Source organism: Colius striatus, chromosome 7 (assembly GCF_028858725.1).
Source record: "Colius striatus isolate bColStr4 chromosome 7, bColStr4.1.hap1, whole genome shotgun sequence".
Lineage (NCBI taxonomy): Eukaryota > Metazoa > Chordata > Aves > Coliiformes > Coliidae > Colius > Colius striatus.
In genome coordinates, this window is record NC_084765.1 from 6,021,664 (window position 1) to 6,044,204 (window position 22,541).

The 22,541-nt window shown below is 45.1% G+C and overlaps 1 protein-coding gene across 2 annotated transcripts; it reads right to left on the reverse strand.

Moving 5' to 3' along the window:
• Positions 1 to 1,645: 1,645 nt before the first annotated feature.
• BDNF (brain derived neurotrophic factor) lies at positions 1,646 to 21,438 on the reverse strand. Of its 2 annotated transcripts, none has more exons than XM_061999461.1 (2): positions 21,313 to 21,438; positions 1,646 to 3,051 (listed from the first exon to the last, which is right to left on the reverse strand). In XM_061999461.1, exon 2 carries the CDS (start codon positions 3,028 to 3,030, stop codon positions 2,290 to 2,292), a length of 741 nt encoding a protein of 246 aa, XP_061855445.1. In that variant the 5' UTR covers positions 3,031 to 3,051; positions 21,313 to 21,438; the 3' UTR covers positions 1,646 to 2,289. The 2 variants fall into 2 exon arrangements, with proteins under 2 accessions (XP_061855445.1, XP_061855446.1); XM_061999462.1 differs by lacking the exon at positions 21,313 to 21,438 and adding an exon at positions 20,449 to 20,692.
• Between the last annotated feature and the right edge of the window lie 1,103 nt (positions 21,439 to 22,541).

The window sequence follows — 22,541 nt, forward strand, 5'->3', positions numbered from 1 at the left end:
ATTATTCCTACATTTAATTTGCATGAAGAGCATTTCAGTTACGTTTTGAGACATTTCAGTAAAGTGTTTGTTTTCATTTCTGATTTCTATGTGGGAGACTGAATATCTGCAATTGATTGGGAAGGCTGAAGTTTGGAGGTCAGAAAGGGAATCACCAACTCTTCGCACTCAGGGTTCAGCATGCACGTGGCCAGTGCAGGTGGTTTTCATTACACAGTTGGGATGGTTCTTGTTTGACAGTCAGTTTTCCCAGGGAAGTGAACCCTCATACTTCAAGTAGAAGAAACTGCTGCTTTTGAAGGTGTTTCTGTTAGCTTCCAGCATGGGTTTCTACTGGTAATGATATAAGCTCAGTATTAAACATACTCTTCAAAGAGAATTATTGAGGGGGATCATATTTGAAATAAGCTTTGCCCGGTCCAGGTTTTTAATTAAGTTTAATGGCAAGGCAGACCAGTGCAGATTCTGCAGCACTCAGAAGCAGTTCTATTTTGCAGTGTTTTCCCTCTTTGTTCAGCTACTTCTCTTCATCTACAGGAATTACAAATATAGCATCTGCCCCCCTCAGTGAGCTCACTAATGAGCTATTTCTGCCTCTCTGCCCACTGTAGTCAGTACAAGTGCTACACACAGCTCACAGGCTTACAACCTGCCTTTTTAGAAATACTTCTCTCAGGGTAGTTAGAGGGGTAGCACAAGGCTAAACACATCTATTATTAGAGGGGTAGCACAGGGCTAAACACATCTATTAGAACTCAAGTAATGTTAAGCCAACTCCTCCAGCACTTGCTCTTCACTTACTTTAAGAGTATCTTTTTATGCCAATGTTTGTTTTGTTAAAAGAAGGCTGGCAGCAGAAGCAGAGCCACAGCAACATAAATACCAACTGCTCTCAGGTAAAGGCACGTTTCTTTCTGCCTTGGTCCCTCTTTCTTCCCCAGCTTCCTGGAGCAGAGATGCCACTGCAGCCCCTCATCATACTCTGTGGGCCTGGGGCTACCTGAGGTGCTCTGGAGGGTCAGGGCAGAGGTAAGCAAGGCAAAACTCACTTACAGGATGCAAAGGGCTACATTCTATACCAGCTATGCTTTGGATAGCCTCACTCAACTCCAGTTATTTGTCCTTTAACTGGCTGAGCTATTCAGTCCCAAGACCAACCTGCTTTCAGTTCCACTATCACCTGTCCAGACCCTTTTTCTAGTGACATTTTTCTTGTGCTTCACCAAGACATTTCATCCAAGCACAGAGTCTTTTATTCCATTAAAATCATTGCTAGAATCTTTCCTATGTGACAAGCTCCAGTTGTATGTTAAGTGAAATATATAGAGATCACAACCAACATCCTTCCAGAGGGAGGAACGGGGGAGGAAAAAAAGAAAACCCAAACACAAACAAACATGGTATAAGCAAATGTAGGTCTCAAAAGACAGCAAATTAAAAAGAAAAAGAAGAAAACAACCCCATATGTTGCCATACAGTTAAATAAGTGCTGTCTTTAAGCCTGAAGTTCAACAATGTGAAGTGGAACATCACCATTCTTTTTCAGTTGCCTCTTTTTTTATTAGGATTTTTTTGTCAGTAGTTGGATTGCTATTGCAGACACCTTCACAACATACAAAAAAACAAATTGGTTTTTAATCCAGAATAAGGTAATGGTTGGCGCTTTTTTTTTTTGTTGTTTCCTTTTCCAATCTGATGGGAGTTCAAAAATAAAAGAGAAACAGTAAAACTATGACAACAGCACCTTGACATTGTTTTAATTCCAACGCTATCAGAAGTTAAAAGCAGTAAACAGATATAATACTAACAGGAATAAAGATACTTACTGTCTAAAATGTAAACGGAATGTTTTGGTTCAATTGATTTTTCTGAGAGAGGACAGTTTATCATCAATTCACAACTGAAGCAGCATGCAATTTTATTCTTTTTTTTTTTTTAAACATTTTATGTTTTCAATTCTTGGCAACGGCGACAAACCACAATGTTCTCAAGGAATGGAATGCTCAACTGTTTCGTTTGCTTCTTTTTTCTCTTTTTTTTTTGGATTTTTTTTTGGTTGGGTTTTTTTTTGTTGTTTTTTTTTTTAAACTTGTGCGCAAATGACTTTTTTTGTTCCCCTTCAGATCATGGATATGTTCAATAAATAGATTGTGGAACCACTGTACTGTATAAACTTCAGTTATACATGCAGTCCATAAAATTATTTTTTTCAACCGAATAATTTACCCTGTTATGTATATATACAAATAGATAACTTTGTCTCATTATAATCTATACAACACCAATCCACTATCTTCCCCTTTTAATGGTTAATGTACATACACAGGAAGTGTCTATCCTTATAAAGCGCCAGCCAACTCTCTTCTTGTTATCCATGGTGAGAGCTCTCACGTAAGACTGGGTAGTTCGGCACTGGGAGTTCCAGTGCCTCTTGTCTATGCCCCTGCAGCCCTCCTTTGTGTACCCCTTGGGGTTGCATTTGGTCTCATAGAAGTATTGCTTCAGTTGGCCTTTGGGGACTGGGACTTTTTCCAGGACCGTGACAGTCGCCCCGGACATGTCCACTGCAGTCTTTTTCTCTGCTGCCGTCACCCACTCGCTCGTGCTGTCACACACGCTCAGCTCCCCGCGGCGAGCCGGGTCGGAGTGGCGACGGACCCTCATGGACATGTTTGCAGCATCCAAGTAGTTTTTGTACTCCTCGAGCAGAAAGAGCAGAGGGGGTTCCAAAGGCACTTGACTGCTTAGCATGACTCGGGATGTGTACAAGTCTGCATCCTTGTTTTCCTCACTGGGCTGGATGTCCTGGTCCTCATCTAGAAGCTCCTCTATGACATGTTCAAAAGTGTCCGCCAGCGATGTCAGTCCTCTTGAACCAGCACTGGGCCCATTTAGGCTCTCAAGAGTCCCGTGGGTCCGAAGACCTGGGTAAGCCAAGCTGCCTTGTCCTCTTACACTCGCTTCTTTCATCGGGGCAGCTTTCATGCAACTGAAGTATGAGATAACCATAGTAAGGAAAAGGATGGTCATCACTCTTCTCACTTGGTGGAACTGTCAAGGACAAGAACAAGGGAAAACATATTTAGCTTACAAGGAACCCAGTAATCAAGATTCACCTGACTTGTCATGAGACATGCATTTTCTGCAGAGATCTGCCATATGCAGCCGCAACTCATTACCCGTGTGTGATAAAGCACCAGGACAAGGGTGTTCTTTGATTTAGAGCTTCAGATAAAGCACGCGCCGAAGCTTGGGCAACATTGATACCAGCAAGTCAGAGTTCTGACGTGCCAAAGTCTTCCTGCAGTAAATATTAGGTTAGATCCTATGCACACTCATTATTTATCAACCAATTACACCCATTTTAAGTAACAGCAAAAGAAGAACTGTTATTTAGCAATGCAACATGTGTGCAATAAAAGGCAGCCTCACAAGCATGAAAGGCAAGTCTTCCACTTCAAGTACAAATATTTGGTTTTTATGATCTCTCTACGCCAAAGATATTTCTTTGTGCTATCTACAAAAAAAACCCCACGCCAACCCTGAATGGCACCAGGATAAATTGCATTTGCATTTTGAAAGGAATCTTCAAAACACAGGAAGAGACTACATAATTCTGAGGTCTCAGAAGGTCAGTTCCTCATCTAAAAGTAGAAGGTATGTATGCATAAATATAGAACAAGAAAATGGTCCAGGACAGCATACTAAATTGGAGCTGGACAGATTGCTTCTATCATGTGAATGCCGTGGAGAGGGCCTGCTGGATTACAGGGCTGATAGGAGCCATGCTGAAATGACAGTACCAGAACGGCCATACCGTACTTGCCTAGAGTCCCACACTACCTGCCCTCAAGCAGCCAAAGCATCTATTTAAACCCATTTAGAGCCCAGAGCCCAACATGAAAACCAGCAGCATCACCAGCCCTACTGCCATACTGAAACACAACAGTTTGCCCACTTCTGTCACATTCTGCCTCAAGTTGTGGCCTGTGTTCTGGGCCATGCTTTAAGGACTATGTGTACGCTTGGCTCTGTCCTCATGGAGTGTGGAGGGGTAGCACCAGGAGAGTGTGCTGGTAAGAAATTCCTCACCAGGCTTGGAATCAGCAGTCCCAACAGCTTGGGCTGGTATGACTGCTCCTTCTCAAGCACTTTGCTAAGTCTCTGCAGATGAATATGTTCCTCAGGATGGAAATTGTTTCCTCTTCAAAAGCAGAGGACACACTTTAGGTACTCTTACAGCAAGAACCACCCCCCAGATCCTGCAGTGACAGAGAGCTATATTTTCTGTCTGATCCCAAGTGCTACTACAACATCCATCACATCCAGTTGTTATTTTTCCTCCTTCCGATCCCTGCTCTCACCAATTCTCCTTGCTAGAAAGCAGCAATGGCATTGTTCACATTTTTGAAGAAGCAGCTAATGCTTGTTTCAGAGCTTTTGAAGTTCATTCGGAAGTACCTCATACTTGGCAGAGCTCGTTGGAGTAAGTGCTATTTCTGTTTGCCAACAGGGTGCTATGTAAAAAGCCTTACTTGATCTCCTGCAAGTATGCTGTGGGAAACTAGTACTCTTAAGACTCGAACATGGAAAGACAATCTATCATAATACATACAAAGGAAATAAAATATGTACTAGAAAGGCAGCGCCCAAAATGTAGGTCTCAAAGTTTACTTAATGAAGCGTGTGTGGAGTGGGAAGTGTTTGGGTTTGTGTCCATGCCCCTCTCAGTCCCCCTCCCCCAACACTAAACAAGACTTTGGCTAAGAAACCTCTCCACCCCAGCACAACTCTTCCTTCATTCCTCCATCTCTCTTCCTGTTTAAAAGTGTTTTTGTGGCATAGATTTATTAACATTAAACAAACCTGACATCTGTGACTCACAGGAACATAGTGTTTGCTCTAACCATGCAGAACATTAATATTTTGCAGATTTTTTCATCCTAGGATTTTGAAAACATTCTACAGGGAGGAATATCAGATTTCTTCCTCAAAGGGAAAGAAGAAAGACACTACAGAGATGATTTACAACACAAGGAAGACTGCTATCAGTCTTCCTTTATCAAACAAGGAGAGACAAGACAAGAGGGAGAAAGGGTGGCTGAGCTAGCATACAAATGCAGAGCCAGCAGAACAGGCAACAAAAATAATAATATTCATACACACTCCCTCTTGTGAGAAGTATTTTATATAAAGTTAAAGGAAAAAAAATACCCAAACAGCCACATCATATTTGTGACCACCAGAGCAGTGAACAGAACACAGATCTTCTGGCTCCTAATCAAATTCCTGTTATTTTTACTAAAGTAGTGCCCAGAGGTCCCACCCAGCATCTTGACTCTGGGGAACAGACCTTGTCTGAGTGCAGAGTACCCCAAAGGGCCTTCCAGTTCAAAAAACAGAGGGTGCAACAGGAGAGGCACCAAGACAAGCACAAAGCAAAGAGAAGCTTGCACCCATGAGTTGTGTGCACCAGGTGGAGGCAGAACATTTGCTTTTCAAGTTAGATATGTGAACAAAGAAAGGATAGAAGGATTCCTGGACCAGGCCTCATCCTTCGTTATTGTCACTGGGCTGTTTACCTCTCACAGTAGCAATGAACTTGGAGGTATGTGAAATAAGAATAATAGTGGCTGTGCAACTTTACTTGCATGGTCATTTCTCTTGCAAGGAAGGAGATAGAAAGGTGCAGAGAAACGTCACCACTTGACTTCCACAAGCCCTCAGCATTTTCTGCCAATGGCTGGGTGGTCACCAGATCTAGCAGTACTTTACATTTTTGCCTTAAATTAATCCTTCCTTAATCAACTTTGCCTTCCATGTAGGAAGGAAACTGCTATCAATTTACATCTCATCTGATGACATACAACCACCGCTATTAGGTGGGTATCAAGAGATAATGTACAACTAGGCTCTGAAAACTAACAACTTGAACAACAGCCATTATTCCCATAACATACTGATAATACCTCCCCAAAAAGGTGTCTCCTTAAAAGTCACCCCTCCGCCTCCCATTTATGACAGTAAAAGAGAAAGTCAAAGCAAGCTCTAGCAGTGCAGACACAGAGAGTATTGCTAGCAAGCAGCCACAGATCAGACATCTACTTCTTTACAGAATGAGTCCTACACTAAGCTGAACTGTGTGAGCAGGACGTGAAAAGATTCTTCTCCCTATCTTGATAGTGACTCGATCAATACACACAGTCCTTGTCTTTGGCAGCAAAATAATATCAAGTGATTTAATACGAGGAAGTAGTATTTTAACACCTAGGAGATATCTTCATTTAGGCCATAGCAATTTCTAGTAACAGCTGCTCAAAATCTACTAGTTTAACATGCTAGAGCAGAGTAAGATTTAGATCTCACTTCATGGGTAGAAACACACAACCTTTCAGTTACTGTTGAGTGACTCATGAATGCACGGTTCACCTCCTTCTTAGTGAGGCACGACTAATATCCCAATGTAGCACCAAAAAGGTCATTGGGAATGCTTTGGATGGCAGCTTGCAGTCCTTTTCTTCTGCTTCACAACTATCAAGCCTTCATCGTATTGCAAAGATTAAAGATACCGCCTGTCCTGTTACATTGAAGTGCCTTGTAAACCCTGAACCCCATACAGGTTATGGCAGTCACCATTCCACCACCCCACATGGAAGTGGAACTGGATGGGGACATGAGAGAAAGCTGTATTTTCCTGTTTTCCCAGCATACTATTACTGAGCTGGGTACTGGACCTTTGCATGCTGAGCATGGCTGCTGCTCTGAGGCCTGACATGGAGATGCCACAGCACCAGATGCCTGATGCTGTCCTGGCAGACTAAGTAGCTATTTCCCATGGAGGCTCAGCAGCGTGGAGTATTTCTTAACTGGAAAAACCTTGCTGACACCTCATGTTCTGAGTGCATCAGTGCAACTGAATGCCAGACCAAATGGAGTAGCCACAGCCAGTTTGAGTCAGACATGCAGCTAGAAAAATACACAATAAAATCACTGATGACAGGGCATCAAACTGTAGTTCTATCTTGTATTCATCCTCTCACTTCTCAGTTGGAGGAAGATCAGATCTCTACTCACCACTTTCTAGGAACAACCACTAAAAGCTGCAGCCTGTTTGCACTCCTCCTGTTCAGCTATGTCACTTGGCATTAAAGATCACAGACTTCTCTAGGAGAGAGAATCTTGGTTCAATTGCTGTTCCATAAACTGTTGTGTACACCCTCTAAGTTGTATAACAGATCTATGGTAGCCTCTTTCAGACCTAGCCTGAAACAACTCCCCCAGGACACACAAGATGTCTGGCAGAAATCACCTCTGAGACCAGCTTCCCAAATGTCATCCATTCTCATGGCTGCAAGAACATCCCTCTCTCATGCAGCATAGCAAAGCAATGAAAAGAGGTCACCCACCACAGACCAGATCTCAGGAAGACATGACCCAGTTTGTACGTCAGTGAAGTCCACACAATTACAGCTAGAATAAGGGCGCATAATTGTGGCACTCGTCTCCACTAATGAGAAGGAGGCTCATTAAATGAAGGTCATGTCAATTATCTACAGCTAGTTTACATATGCAGTCAATTACTCAGCTCTGCTATTTATTTCAGTATTTGTATTTAATGAGGATTCACGAGTCAATTGTTTTATTTCATTATTCTAAGTTATTTAAGGCAGAAGGCCGGGAGCTTAACAGGTTGCATTTCCAGCAGAGGCACCTGAGGAACAGCTATGAACCTGCACTTGCTTTTCTGCATCCCGATATGTGCTGTGACAGTTGAAATAACTTTCAGTAGTGAATAGACTCAAAACGCTTTAATCTCCAGAAAGGAGTGTGCCGTAGAAGATAAAATTAGCAGCAAGAAGACATTCATTTTCTGCCTTGCCATTTTCTAAGACCTTTATACAAAAGTTCAATTTACTAAATAGTACTGAATGGCACAGGCATGGGTTCCTGCTCTACGCATCATTACCGGAGTGTGTGAACAGATACTGAGATGGGATACATGTCAGCACACGATTTGCAAAGACTAAATGTACTGAGAACAAACAGTATTAACCTTTAACACATGCATAACTGGATGTCTGACACACTCTGGTTATCCTTGCAGCTATTTATGCAGCAAACTATATAATTACTTTTTATTACTGAAAATAAAGCGCCCCCCCCCCCCCCCCAAATACACACACATACACACACATACACCCACAGCCAATTTGTATTCTTGTAAGTCAGTGCTTCATGTCGGGAAGCAGCAGCCCATTTCATTTTTATTCTCACATTGGTTTTCCCTGAGGTAATAAAATCTACTTAGACATAATGCCAGAGATGGCAGAGACTAAGAACCGTTCTGAAGACTAAGATAAATAGCAAGCAAATTCACGAGTAGTTTGTAAACTACAACTTCAACATGAGAAATTTGCTTTCATCTTATGTTGCTAAATATTGCCTATGGTGCAGCTTCTGAGGGTGAGGAAACTCCAGCAATGCCTACGTTGGCTCTGGAGGAGTACACACCTGTATAAAGCATTACAAGGGGGTTTTGCGGGGTTCCATGGTTTTATCACACTCTTTTTCCCAACACATGCAAAAATCATAACCTCTCCTGTCAAATAGAGGTGGGAAAGAACATGTCCTCACCAAAATAAGGCAAAATAACAATGCCATAATATCACATCCCTAATCTTTTACTGAGCTATGTAGTGGTTTCCTACAGACTTTCATCATACCTTTCTGGACACTCAAACAGCCATGCAAAGGGCATGCTTGCTTCAAAGCTCCGAGAGGGAATTCATCTTCTCCAATGGGTGCAGACCAGACAGTCTCCTTGTTACAAGTATTCTGATAATTAAATTGGCCAAGTGCAGGACTGCAAGGAGTTCCCAGAAGAATTTCTGTTGCACAGATCTCAAACCCATTCTGCCCATACCAGGAAAGAGGCAGGACGAGTTTTGGCAGTATACGCAAGCGAAGGAATAGCAGGCCAGGCTCACAGATGGTATTAGAGCTTTCAGAGAGGCAACATCCATGGAACAGAACAGATGTGCACTATTTTTATACTTTGACAATGGGAACTGGTTGTTGAGCCAGTGACACACATTCCGCCTTCCCAGCGGTTTATGCGGCATCCTGTGCACACAGGGCACTCACATGGCACAGGGGATAAACAAAGGAACTCAGCTCCAAAAAGGGACTGGTGGACATGCCACCATACTTTGCCAAACATGTTATGCTTTACCACAATGTCTTTTTGCTAACATTTCATGTTGAAATACCAAGGCACGCAGTGAAAGCCTTCCCCAAATAAGAAGCGCTACCAGCAGGTTCATTGGTGCTCATCAGGAGTAGCGTGGCTAAGGTAATGTGCCACAGTTCTGTTGCCATGCCAGAAATACTTTGCAGTAGGGACAAGACTTCCAAGCCTAAATCCCAAGCGTTAGCAATTCCCTCCTCAAAATTGACCTCGGGCTTCGAAAACCATATTAATCTGTTTTAATGTCAAGATACATTTGTGCCATTACCGTAAGCACTCAGATGTGACATTAGGCAATCTCTGTGAAAGTTCACCTATAGAACAGACTACCTAAAATCCCCCACAAAACAAGAGAAGCAACCACAAAACCGTTCCATGATACAATTACTCTGTGCCAAGATACTATCTGGTTCCTCCACAGAGGCAGATAATTACCGTTCTCTGAAACAGTTTGCTCCGATAGCCACTAGAGCTTTATATCACGCCAACTCAACTTGTGCATGGAAGAACGTCAGGGCAGAACCTCAGACCTTTGAGCAGCATCTGTGGTTTGTCTTCCATTTCACCGCGGCTCTTTGGTGTGAAATATCTGTGCTGAATCGTTACAGGACTAAGCTATTCTGCCAAGGACACACATGAAGCTCCTGCTGAAGTCAAGGATAATTGGCACCCGAGAGCAGGAACAGAACAGAGCACGTTGCGTGCAAACTAGTGTGAGTTGGATCCCTTGTGCTGTGATATGTGTCCAGCAGCCCTGGAACAACCCAGAAGCTGCTGTACCACTTGAGCTTGGATCTTACGAGTGCCTATAAACTATTGAACAGCATGTAAAACATCCTACGCACCCATCGGTTCTGCTGCAAGTGGCAAGCTTCCTAGGACCTATAGAACATTATGCACTCAACAAGAACAGAAGCTTAGCCAAGGAAAATCAATGGTTAAAAAGCATAAGCATCAGATGGAGCAGTTACCCATGGGTTTGGGTAGGCAGTGCTTTCTGTAGGGTAAGGGAGGACAGCAAGTGCTACACTTTTGTTGCAAGACTCTTACCTTTGCCGAGACCCTGACTGTGTGTGGCATTGCTGTAAGAGAATATCTTGCTTTGAGCCATAGCCAGTCCTTGAAACGAAGCAGATCAGTACGTTGTGATGCGCGTGAACCAGAAACTGGAAATGCCTGTTGTCAGAGCCCTGACAGGTATTAACAATATGCCTGCATTTGCTAGCGGTGTTATCAGTCATCTTTTGGCTGCCCGCCCTCGTGTGCAGATTTCTCTCAACACATGCTCAGTCCAGTTGTTAGCACGGTGTCTTCATGGAAATATGTTCCCTGGATGGGGCAAGGGATAACAGCTTACACTATGCTGAGGTGCCAGAGTAGCTTCTGGGAGTATTCGAGTCCAAAGTTACGTGGGAACAACCAGACCAGGAGCAGAAATTTAAGTTTACAGAGCGACTTCAATCTACATTAATGGAATAATGATGGGTTTGTATTGAACAATTAAATAGTATAAATCTAACTCACCTCACCGGGCAGCCAGCCCTGCCTGTGTCTTGCTGTGACAACAGCTTTATCTTTCGAGATAACATATACTTTTCATAGAATCACAGAATCATTGTGGTTGGAAAAAAATCTTTAAGATCACCAAGTCCTACCAGTCACCTCATACTGTCAAGCCCATCACTAAACTCTGTTTTCCAACAGTGTTAACAGAGCTGTACTGAAACACTTTGCAAGAAGAGCTGTTCCACCACTGATACTTCACTATGACAATGAAACACGGTATGGATTTTAAAGCATTATAGATTCCAGCCTTTTTCCTCCACCTTCTAGGCAGTTTCACGCTGAAACAAGACTTTTGTGATCACTATGCCTGGTTCTCCATCCCTAACCTATCTCAAAAATCTGGGGAGCAACTTCAACTGGATTCAATAGAATGATACAAATTTGACAGGCAGCACTATTTCCGAGTCACAGGTTGTAGCTAGCATGCAAGTTGCCAAGACCCACTCAAATAATCTACTCCCCCCCACTCCCTCCATCCTTAGTCAGACAAATGCCAGGGTAATGGCTTACCCACTTACAGATTTACAACACTGGGTATTGTTGCTTTCATTTCACAAGCCCCACGGAGGAAAAGGGTTTGGAATTGCTAGAAGGGGTGAGGAGGTGGATCTGGCAAAGAAGCAAGTGTCTGAAAATAAGCTTCATTAGTTGTACTGCTCAAGGTGCAAACATTTCATGGGACATAAAGAAAAACTTGCAGCCTTACAGGACAAATTAATTTGTCAAGCTCCTGCCTTCTCCCAAGAGTACAATGGTGTAATTTCTTTCACAGAGGAGTGTTACATTGCAGTTTCTGTGAATTACTCAGACATTGGGTCCTTTTCCTGCCCAATTAAAAATTAAGTTTACCTGGGTCATGACTTTTCATACTTGCCACCAGCTACAAGCAGATTGAAGCATCATGGGATGTGATTTCCACAGAAACTGTTGAGGTTCACTGAAGCTGCATATTCCAGTGAGCCTAATTCTGGTGGACACAGTCACTGTCTGCTGCAAATCCATAGTGCTCTGTTCATAGATTTATACCAGCTGCATAAGTGACTGAGTATTTATGTGGTCATAAAATCAGATGGGGGCAACACTTAAACTATGGCTAATAGATGCATCAGAAGAAAAATGTGACAGGTTTCAGCAAAACAGCTTCCTCACACTTGGGGCTCCTGAGGGATGGATGCATATTTGTTAATAATGACACTTTAAAGAGGAAGAAACAAGCTTTCTAGGTGTAGCAGACTAATTCCTCCCTTCCCCCATTGATATAAGCACATAAATAGCCCAGACATGCCTATAAACAGAAGTATGCAAAATTCAGCCCAACACCACCTAACCTTCCTCCCTCCACACTTGGGTGTCTTGTTTCAGACACACCACCCCCCCGCTTAGGAAAGTGGCTTTACTGCCAGTGTACTGTTCTCACTGTAAGAGCCCTTGAACTCCAAAGGGGAGGTTTGTATACAGGATTTCAGTCATTAAATAAACACTTCTCTAGAAAAACTTCAATACCTGTCCCTTCACATAGCAGATCCCACTGCCCTGCAGGGAAGGAGAGTCTCTCTTCAAATAGCTGGGAGTGGGAGGAGGAAAGAGAAAGTTGCAGTAAGAAACATTAAATTACCTAATTAGTCTGGTGAAAACAGCTCCCAAATCTCTGCATGACACGATTATCTAGAAATCACTATCCTATTCAAAACCAAAAGCAGAGCTGTCTTATCACAGATAATTAGTAGTTCTGTAGAGGAAAAAACACACTTAGACGCTGCAAGAGCAGAGAGACCTGGTACTTTTGCTGCTGTGACTTTCCACTTGTATGTTTCTAGGAGAAAATGCTATCAAAGCTTCCAAAATGCTTTGCAAATACTGAATCTCAACATAATTCAGTGGAGAAGCAGTGCCTAAGAAATCCCATTTTCCCCTTTTGGGTATGCTGAAGCCCAGAAAGAGGTTTCAACAACTTAGCCCTGATTTCACTGCAAGTCACTGTTGATGATGAGGATGAGAGCCCTGTTCCCAATCCCTCCCCTCAGCCACCACACAAGGCTGCCTTAACCATGTCTATCACACACATACTTTGCAAATCTCTCTATGGTAACTTAGATGTCTAATCCAGAAAGAGGCAGGGCAGCTGATTAAAACCTTAGGGGTATTATTTTGAATACATATGCTAGCTCACTTCCATCTGTGTTGTTAATTAGTTCCTGACTGTAGGTTAAATGTAGGGCATGTTGTCACGAGCCTAAGGTGGGGTGGCAGGACCTCCTGCTATTGCCATATGGCTTTTTGTTTCTTCCTTCATTCTTCAGCTTTTAGCCTCATGCTTCTAATTTGTGGGCTCAACCATTATATAACAAAGAAGAACAAGAAATGCAGAACTAGTGTTAAAATAGAAACATTCTTCACCATTAAAACCTCCAGGAGGTTTGATTTGAAACTCAACCCAACTTCCTGTGTCATCCAGGGGCGGCTGTTACCCGCAGCAAATTTGCTAAAAAATTCAGGAAAGCCCTATTCCCATGGAGAACTACTACTACACAAGTAGGTATTTACCAGCCCTATAAACACAAACCAGGCAGTGTGCCAGGGACCAGAGGTCAGCCTTAATTTGTATGAAATGGAGAAGAGCAAAACTGTGCCTACTTGGAATATGGATGGATGGTCAGTGCCCACAGGGGATTAAGCCAGTGTGGCAGCACCATCCCCAGCAAAGCAATAAAAGGAAAAAAAAGATAATTGAGTTTTGGTCATCTTTTTTTCCTAATGCATCTATCCACAGATGCATCTTTTTTGTTTAAACACAAATGGCTCAGGACTTCCCTCAACAAAGCTACAGGTCATGTTTCAGAGTATGTCTGAACATGACTAATCACAAGATATGCAGAGCATCAGCACTTCCCCTGCAGTCATTTACTAGTGAGCATGACCTGCATACTAACAGGTCTGGTGGTGATTTGTGATTGAAAGCTTGCTCCAAAGCGTTTCACTTCCAGTGGACATGGAAGGCTTTTGTGTTTTCTAGCTCTCACAGCATCTCTATCCTTAAAATGATTCCCTATATCTCCAAAAGTAAGGTTCTATAATGTTCATAACAGCTACAGGAATCAAAGTAAGGAAAAAAAGCACATACAATGTAAAGCAAAAATGGAAAAAATATTGAAAATATCCACATCGAACAAAACTGACTAAGAATCAGGTGATATGAGTTCACGCTTGAGGCTATGCAATTCACGAGGTTGCATCTAGGTCCAGCCTAGGAAGACTTCTTCAGAGGCTTGCGCCACCAAGCACTTTATTCTTAAACCTTATTTCTGCCCTTTTTTTGTTTGGTTGGTTTAATGGATATACATGGAATTGACTTACCCCTTTGCAACATCCTCAATCATCCTTAACTTTCCTGCTAGTTTTGCAGTTACAATGCCAGAAAGTTTTGCACAGAAGGCAGCAAAATTAACCATTAGTGCAAAACTGAGAGAGAAAAGGGCCTAAAATGAGTCTTCCAAGGAAGTCACCTTTGTTCTTTGTTTTGAATTCAGGTGACAATCATTAGCTTTTATGGGGAAAACTCATTTGCTAGTCATTATACAAAATCTGTATTTCTGCAAGAAGATGTAAAGAAGCACCTGCTTTTCCTCACAGCAACTTGCCATTGCCATATCAGAAAGTATCCTGCTGTTGTAATGAGATGTGAAACATCCTTCTTTGCCTCTCATAAAATAAAAACTGTTCTTCATCAGTCTGCAGGACATGAGCTGCCAGCAAAAAGAAGTCGTGACATTGACATAAACTGTAATGTTTATATCTGGAAAACTGGAGAACTTCAGATTGTGTTTATTTCTAGTTTTGGTTCAACCCATTATAAAGATAAAAGGTGGTCATGATGTTCAGCAGCAAATTCATACTTCACCACAGTTTCCTGGCATGGGTTCTGGTTAAGTTACCGCTGCCAGCTTGAACTTGTTAGTGGCTTTGCTTCCCCCTTGGATTCACACTGGCTTTCAGTACAAATTCTATCAAATAGCATTTCTCTCTTGGCATTTACGGCTCAGTCAAACTGGATTATCAACTCAAAAGGAATGTAAATAGCAAGTGAAGATCCAAGCCTTAATGCAGGCAGCCAGCAGGCACAATTATCTAGAAATACTGCAAAACAAGTCCTGTCGCTCATCCCAGCAGTGTCCGTACGCTTCTGCCACAGTGACAGCTATGACTAAGGGGAGGTTGGTTTACTTACTAATCCATCTCTTGAATAAAGTTTAGGTTTCATTTCTTTTCATCTCAGTATATCAAGTACTGAACACTCACTGAGAGCGCCATGGCCAGTGTAAAGAAAGGTCAACTAAACCATATGGATACTAAATGTTGCACCAAGCTTAGAAAGTAAATGGCACAACTGACTAAGGAATCCAGAGATCACAGCCTTTAATTCCTTGGCCTAGACAAAACTGCATTTCTCCAGGAGCTGTTATGTTTAAAGAAAGCAGTTTTGATCACGTTAGATAAGGCACAACACGCCATTAGACGTAACACAAGATTAAGCTTAACTCTCTCAAAAGATATGTACTACAGGATTCTGGGGAAGAAAAAATATAATAGAGGAACTCAGTCCTGTCCTTATTGATACAGCCTTAACTCCAGTTACATCCTAGAGTCTAAGTCTTTTCAATGCTGAGTTAATAAAGAACATAAAATAGTATTTTACTCAAGACCTTACCTAGTTTGATCTTTTTCCAGACTCCTCCTGCTCTGCTACATGCCTGCAAAGACTGCAGGACTACCTGTAGCCTGGTGCATGTACTGGAAAGGCTGAGTTTGGATGGGAAACTCCAAGTGAGCCAAGGGTAGTTTTTCAAACTCTAGATCAGTCCAACAGCTCTCACACACTCCGATATGGTACAAACAGTTTGCAGTTGCCTCCAGATCGAATGGCAAATATCCCTGTATCACAGCTTCTTGGTTTCCTGCAGGGAAACACTGTTCCCTCAGAAGCTGCACACATTAAGCATTTACCTTGATATACTTTACGATTTTAAACATCTCAAGAAACCACCACCTGGAACCATCCAAACCACCATGTGCAAAGACATGCAGTACATGCGATCAGCTGGTGTCTTGTGTTTTCAAGGCTCTGTGAGATGAAAGTTTACTCCCACTGAGGTTTAGTTGTGTTGGGTTTCTTATCTCACCAGGCATTTGACAGCCATAAACTAGAAGCTATTAGAAAAGCCCCTGAAACATACTGTGTAAGAGTCAAACCGAAGTAATTGTACACGAGATTATGAGTTCAGTGGGTAAAAAGGGCACATTGTTTCTCTTTATAAGCAAGACTTTCCAAATTAAATAGGGAACAGTGCTTATTCTTCTCTCTCAAATGCCAAGGAAGAACCTGCTATAGCCAAACACTGATGTAAAAAAAACGAAAATCAGAAGATGTGAGCTCAAAAATAAAACAGGAAATATTACCCTAAGAACCAAGGGCCAGAAATAGGGAGTGTATTCCATACTAATAGATTTGGGGTAGCACCAAATACCCAGCTTAATTTCAATATTCAGTTTTGAAACTGGGAAAAATAAAGTCTAGTGAAACCAAGCTAAAAGCTGTTGAGTTCAATACAACAAGAAAATCAGACTTTATTTTCTATTCCACCAAATATCTACTAAAGGACAGCCCCTACCAAGTAGACTTCAATGACAGGATGGGGAACACCCCCAGCCACCTCAACTCAAATCCTCAAGGAATTGGTTCCACACTGCATTTTTTTTGGTGCAAGCTTTGGACACTCTTATCAAGTCTCACCGACAAGGCAGTATAAATTTGACTTGCAAATATTTCTTTAGGTGTAGCCAAAAGTTCAGTTAGCACATGACTTACCAAAAGTTATGCTTCCCGTTTACCAGCATAAACCACACACGGAAGACTTCAGAAAGGATTAGTTACGTGCATCGCATGAACAAAATTGGCAGGTCCCACCTCAGTTGTGAGATGAGAAAAAAAAAAAAAACCAACCCTTACGCTAAATTGACTGCTGCGGAGTGAGACCGACTGGGATTAGCAGCCTGACTTGCCAGAGCCAGCCACCGCAGCATGTTTGGTTCGGGCATCTCTAGGTGGCGGTAGCTGCTCAGATTTTGAGATACCGAGAGATGCTTATCTCAAATTTAGCAACCAAAATTCCTCCCATCCTCCTAGAATTGCCTTTCCTAATTTGAAATGTGACCCTGCCCTCCCCCATTTCTTCATAATTTATAGTAGTCTGAAGCTGAGTCACAAGGATTTCTGCATTTTCCTAACCAAGTACACAAGAAAAGAAATGAACTGCCAAAGTATTGAGGTAATTTATAGCGTAAAGCATCGAGAGCTTCGAGTCGATCAAAGGACTCGGAGCAACAAACATAAGAACAATCATGCCTTCTGTTCTGTACAAATGCCATGGCCAGAAATAACTGTTCTAATTAACTGGTTTCAAAAAAAATGACTTCTCGGAAAGATACAATATTCTTACCAAGGAGAGTATACAACAGCCTTACGGCAGCTGTCACCAGGGCATGAAAATGCACTAAGTGAAGGTTCCTTTTGCTTCCTCTGGTTGTCCATGGTACTCATCTTCAGACAGCTGTATCCATTCCTAATGCTTAAATTTTGCTGCAATGGGACTTTTGCTACCACCAGTATCAATGTTCCTAAAGGATTATCATCGCATCAAAACAGTATCAACGCAGCCAAACCTCTGTTGGCAATTTATAAAGGGTAGAAATTGTGCCTGAGATGAGGTTGGCGGTTTTTTTTGGTAAGATTGTTGCTTATTCAGTCAGGTCCGTAGCATCTTCAGTGTTTCAGACTGCCCCATGTCGATTGTTACGATCAGGTAGAGCAGCTAAACTCCACCAGTCTATTGTTACCTAACAGTTGGATCCTGAATGTTGAAAAGGAGGAAAAGATGTGCCTGACCCTACAGATCACCTGCACTTTAAACATATGACTGTTCCATTCTTCACAGACAACTCCTAGAAACAGCATTCCTCCTTGGAGTGCTCAGAGCCTGGAATTGGAAGCAACATGGCCATAGTAAGACAGTATCAGAGGACACAGGCCATAGTATCATGGTTACTCCTAGTAACTTCATTCTTCTGACATTGTCTATTGTAGTGTTTTCAAATCACGTAGCAGGATTTACGTTGATAACGTGCAAGTTTCAGGCACCATGGCAGAGTTCCCTGTATACACTGCATAGTAAAATCTGTTATTTATTGTTTGTTTTACAAGAGCACTGAGGAGTCCTTGTCAGTTATCGGGAACTGAAGACAATCTGCCCCAAAGAAGTCACTCACAGAGAAGACTTGAATAATGGGTATGGATAAAGAAAGGGAACCAGTAAGATCTGTGAGCTGACTGATAGTGGGTACCAGCCCAATATCAGCTGCTCTGCCAGGCAGTTTGCTCAGTACATACCTGTAGTGCTTCCTAATGCTGTAGCTCAGGGAACAAAGCAGTTGTTACACACAGCACCTTCCTAGCTGGAACTGAAGGTAGTAGTTTGAGTTACCACTTCATTTTGGCAATACACAAAAATAGCTTAGCTTCGTTGCTTTTAAAAGCTTCCTTTTAAAGGGTGTTCACAGCTACGCATTACCAAGAATGCCAGTTTATGAACTGATCTAAGAAATGATTGAGAGTTGCCTAATTAAGCAGCGTTTTAGCTATTTAGGAGAACCAAGCGCTCACAACATATGCCTGAAAACAGGTCAAGACAAGTTAGCAATTAGCCTATTAAAAGCATATATCCTCTTCTCCTGGAGCCTCCACCAATTCACACAATGCCTAACGTGAGACTTCTAGTGTAGGCACAGGGCACATTCTTAACACAACATTTCAGCCTTTTATACAAATGATGAAGGCAGAGATGGGAAATACTTTCTTCTTTATTTATTTTTAAATAGAACCACATTTATTACACAACTCAAGTGAAATGTTTCTCATCTTTGTGCAGGCTTACCCACAGAAGGGATGAGAGAGTCTCCTGCTCCCAAATTTCTTGTGACCCGTACCTATACCCTGGCAGAGAACTGTTATCAGAGCTAAACATTGTGTTTTCTTCACTGTAACAGGAAAATAACAGTTGCAGAAAATGCTACAGATACGGTAATGAGTTCTAACTGCAGCTACTTTCAGCTCAGCGCTGTTCCTATAAGCAAAGCTTTTAAGCAAAAACACAGATCCTTGTTTTCCACGATATTCTTCCACATTTTAATGAGGCTTTAAAACCCTTTGCATCTGTGCACTACATTTCGTAGTATTCCAACATATTGTAGTACTCTCATAGCACTACACTACAACATAATGCCTTCGTCTTTAAAAGCACACTGCCTGAAATTAAACTTCTTTTTATTCCCTTTAGCCCTGCTCCCTCCAAGATAAGAGTCCTTTCCCATTTTCTTCCACTGTTATATCTGGATTATTCAGATAAAGTGTTCTTGATCCTTCTGACCCGGTTTACCCTGATTTCACAGCCACATAACGACAGGATCTACCCTGCAGCTCTGGAAAGCAGCGAGCACTGGCAACGTGAACAGAAGGCACACTACTTACAAATGGGTTTTCCCAGCTGAGGTTCAGTGAAGCTGAACATTAAGTGGTAGTACTACAGCAGAAAATTGTTGCGAGTTACAGAGCCCTGTGGAAAAGCTCCTGTTATCTGGTCGTGTCAAATAAATAGCTGAAAGGTCTAACGGCTCCTTCAAGGTATTTTAGTTGAAATTGAGCCATTGCTTTGCCCTGAGATTCAGGTGAGGAACAGCACTCTATCCTGCTGCTCCCAGGGCAGGCAGGGGGATGTCAAGGTTTGCCTTCTCCCTTGTCCCTGGCCTGGGCTGGTTTACAGAGGCAGTGCCCCGCTGCTCCGCACACAGGGAGCCACAACATCCCCTGATAGCCACTGCCTCCACTCACATGCCAACCCACAGAGTCACAGCCTGGACAGAGACACAAGCATCTCTCCTGCTTCTGTTCTGCCACACCTGGACTAACTTTGGGCACCACTGAGGTCAAGTTTTCTTTGCTCTGCAAGCAGAGACATTGATTTGCATCAAGGCGCTATCAGACACAATCTAGCAGGATGATACCATGACCTTCTCATTTGGAGCATGCACAGAGGGAACCCTTTGCTTCTGCCACCCAACAGCCACTCAAACATAGTGACGCAAAAGCTGCCTCTGTCCGTGAGCAGGTGACTTGTTGCCTGGCACTTTGCCTGTGTCTGAAGATGACCAAGGAAACTCATTTTATGTACTTATCACACCATGCATTAAAGATTACAGAAACACTTGCTGAAAAAAATGTATCACCAGGATAGATTCTTTGCATTCATTAGAACCGTGTTACTAGAAACATAAATAAGTAATGATTATTGATCTCGCAATAGTCATAACCTCAGAACAGCCAACTACAGTAAACTGAAAGGAAAAGTACGTATTTTAACCATAACGTGCAAACCAAGATACTAATAGCATCTCTTAAAAATAAAGCAGCAAAGCCAGTCTGCCCCATAGTTCTAACATTTTATGAGTTTAATCCTATAAAAGAAAAAAATACATCAGTGGGATGATGTATCCGGAGTATTAATTAAACCCTTGCCAACTGCATTTACCGTCTAACGCCAGTTCCTCTCTGGCTGGAGGATGTTTTCCACACCACCACGGAATCAAAGCCGCGGGCGGGACCGAGCCTCTCCCCTCGCATCGCCGAGCGCGGACGCACGACCCCGCGCCGCTCCCGCCGCTGAGCTCCTGCTCTCCACCCTCCGAGACGCACACGGTGGGAGAGGTGGAGGACAAAGTCGCCGCGGCAGCGGAATCCCGGTGAGAGTGCCCGGCGTGTTTCGCATTCCAGCCCCGGCTGAGCTTCAACAAGTGCATCGCTCCCTTCCCTGACGGCAGCGCGCCCGGCCACGGCCCTCTCCACGCCTACCGCTGCCGCTGCCCGGAGCCCGTCCCTCTGCGCGCCCGCCCGACCCACGGCGGGGCCCCGCCGCCCGCGCCGCGACCCCCGCCCGCCGCGGGAGCCCCGCCGCTAAGGGACCGGGGCCGGGGCCGCAGCCCCGCCGCACGCCCGCCGCCAGGGGGCGCCGCCCGCCGCCCAGCGGCCGCCCGCCGCGCCCCGCGCAGGACGCCGCCACGCGGACAAAGCGCCCTGCGCTCGCCCCGCGCCGCCGTCGGGGGGAAGCGCCACCGCCGCCAAGCACCGGCTCGGCGCCGCGCTGCCCCTCACGCCGACGGGCGGGCAGCTCCTGCCCCCGAGGGCACCGGCCCGACCCCAACAAAAGCCCCGCTGGGCACCGGCCGGACCGACAGGTGTGGGAATAAAACGGTGCGGAGCGCCCGCCAGCCCTCCCCGCCCCGCCATCGCCGACCTTCCCGCTCGCCGGACGCCTCTCGCCGGCCCGCGCCCACTCAAGCCCCGCAGCCGCCCGCTCGCCCGACCCCTTAAGTTTCTCGGCGGGGTTTCCGCGTACCTCGTCGTCCACACAAAGCCTGTCCGGGTCCCCTCCGGGAAGTCACATCCTCTCCCGGGCGCCCAGTCCCACCGGCCGCCTCCCGCCGCCCCGGCAACACAGGCGGCGGCTCAAGTGTCTCATCAAAGCTTTATGAAGGGCGGGAGGGCAGCGGAGATGGATCCCCCACACCCGCCGCCCAACGGGAGCTTCCCGGCCCGGCCCCGCCGCCTCCCCACCGAGCGGCTTCGCCCCCCGCGCGGGCGCCTCCGGCCAGCGGCTGCGGCGGCCGCAGGCACCGCGCCCGCCCCGCGCTGTCCCGCTTAAAGCGTCCGCGCCCGCCTCCCCAGCCCCAGCCCCAGCCCCGGCCCCGCCGCCACCGCCCCCGCCCCGCCCGCCCGGCCCGGCCCCCGCTCCCCCGGCGCCCCCCGAGCAGCGGGCAGGGCGCGGAGGGGCCGGGCAGGGTGCAGAGGGGCCGGGCCGGGCCGGGTGGGGAGCGGGGAGGGGGAGGTTGGAGGGGATCGGTCCGCCCGCCCGCCGCGGGATATTGGTTTACTCCGGCGGGTATTAAGCAAGCCCGATCCATTTAAATATCGCTCCCGCGCTGACCTCTCCGTAGTTTGCCTATTAAGAATGCAATCAAGATAATAACAGGCATTGCTTATTAATGAGCGCCCCAGGTAACGTTACACCGGTGACTTTCTGGAGGCGCGCAGCGGGCGCGGGTGCTCAATCCAGGCTGCTCGGAGGCGGCTCTGCCCGGCCGGGGCTCGGGGCTCGGGCCCGGGCCCGCCCGCCGGAGCCGCCCGTCGCGCCAGCGCCTGCCGGTGCATTCCGGGGCGGCCTCGGTGCCCGAGGGATCCCGGGCGAAACGCCTGGCTCGGCTCCGCCCGGCTGCTACGGGGTGGTTTTCCGTCCCCCGCCCTGTCAAAAATCAGTCTTGCCGTTTCCCCCTTCTGCCTGTGCAGCAAATACAGTAAATTATTGATAGTGGAAATTGCATGGTGCAGGCAATAATGGCATCCCCTGATTGAGTAGCTCCATTTGATCTTGGTAAAGACAGAGAGATGGCATGCTCCCCGGCTGGGCAGGCTGCTGTGAGCAAGAGCACATGCGTGTATCGGAGGAGCATTGCACCCCGTGCCGTGTCCCACTTCGAGAGGCAGCCATGGAGAGGCACACGCTTTGCTCCAGCCTGGTAGGGGCTGCTGTGGCCTCACCTCAAACCTCCCCGGTCCCCTCACTGGTAA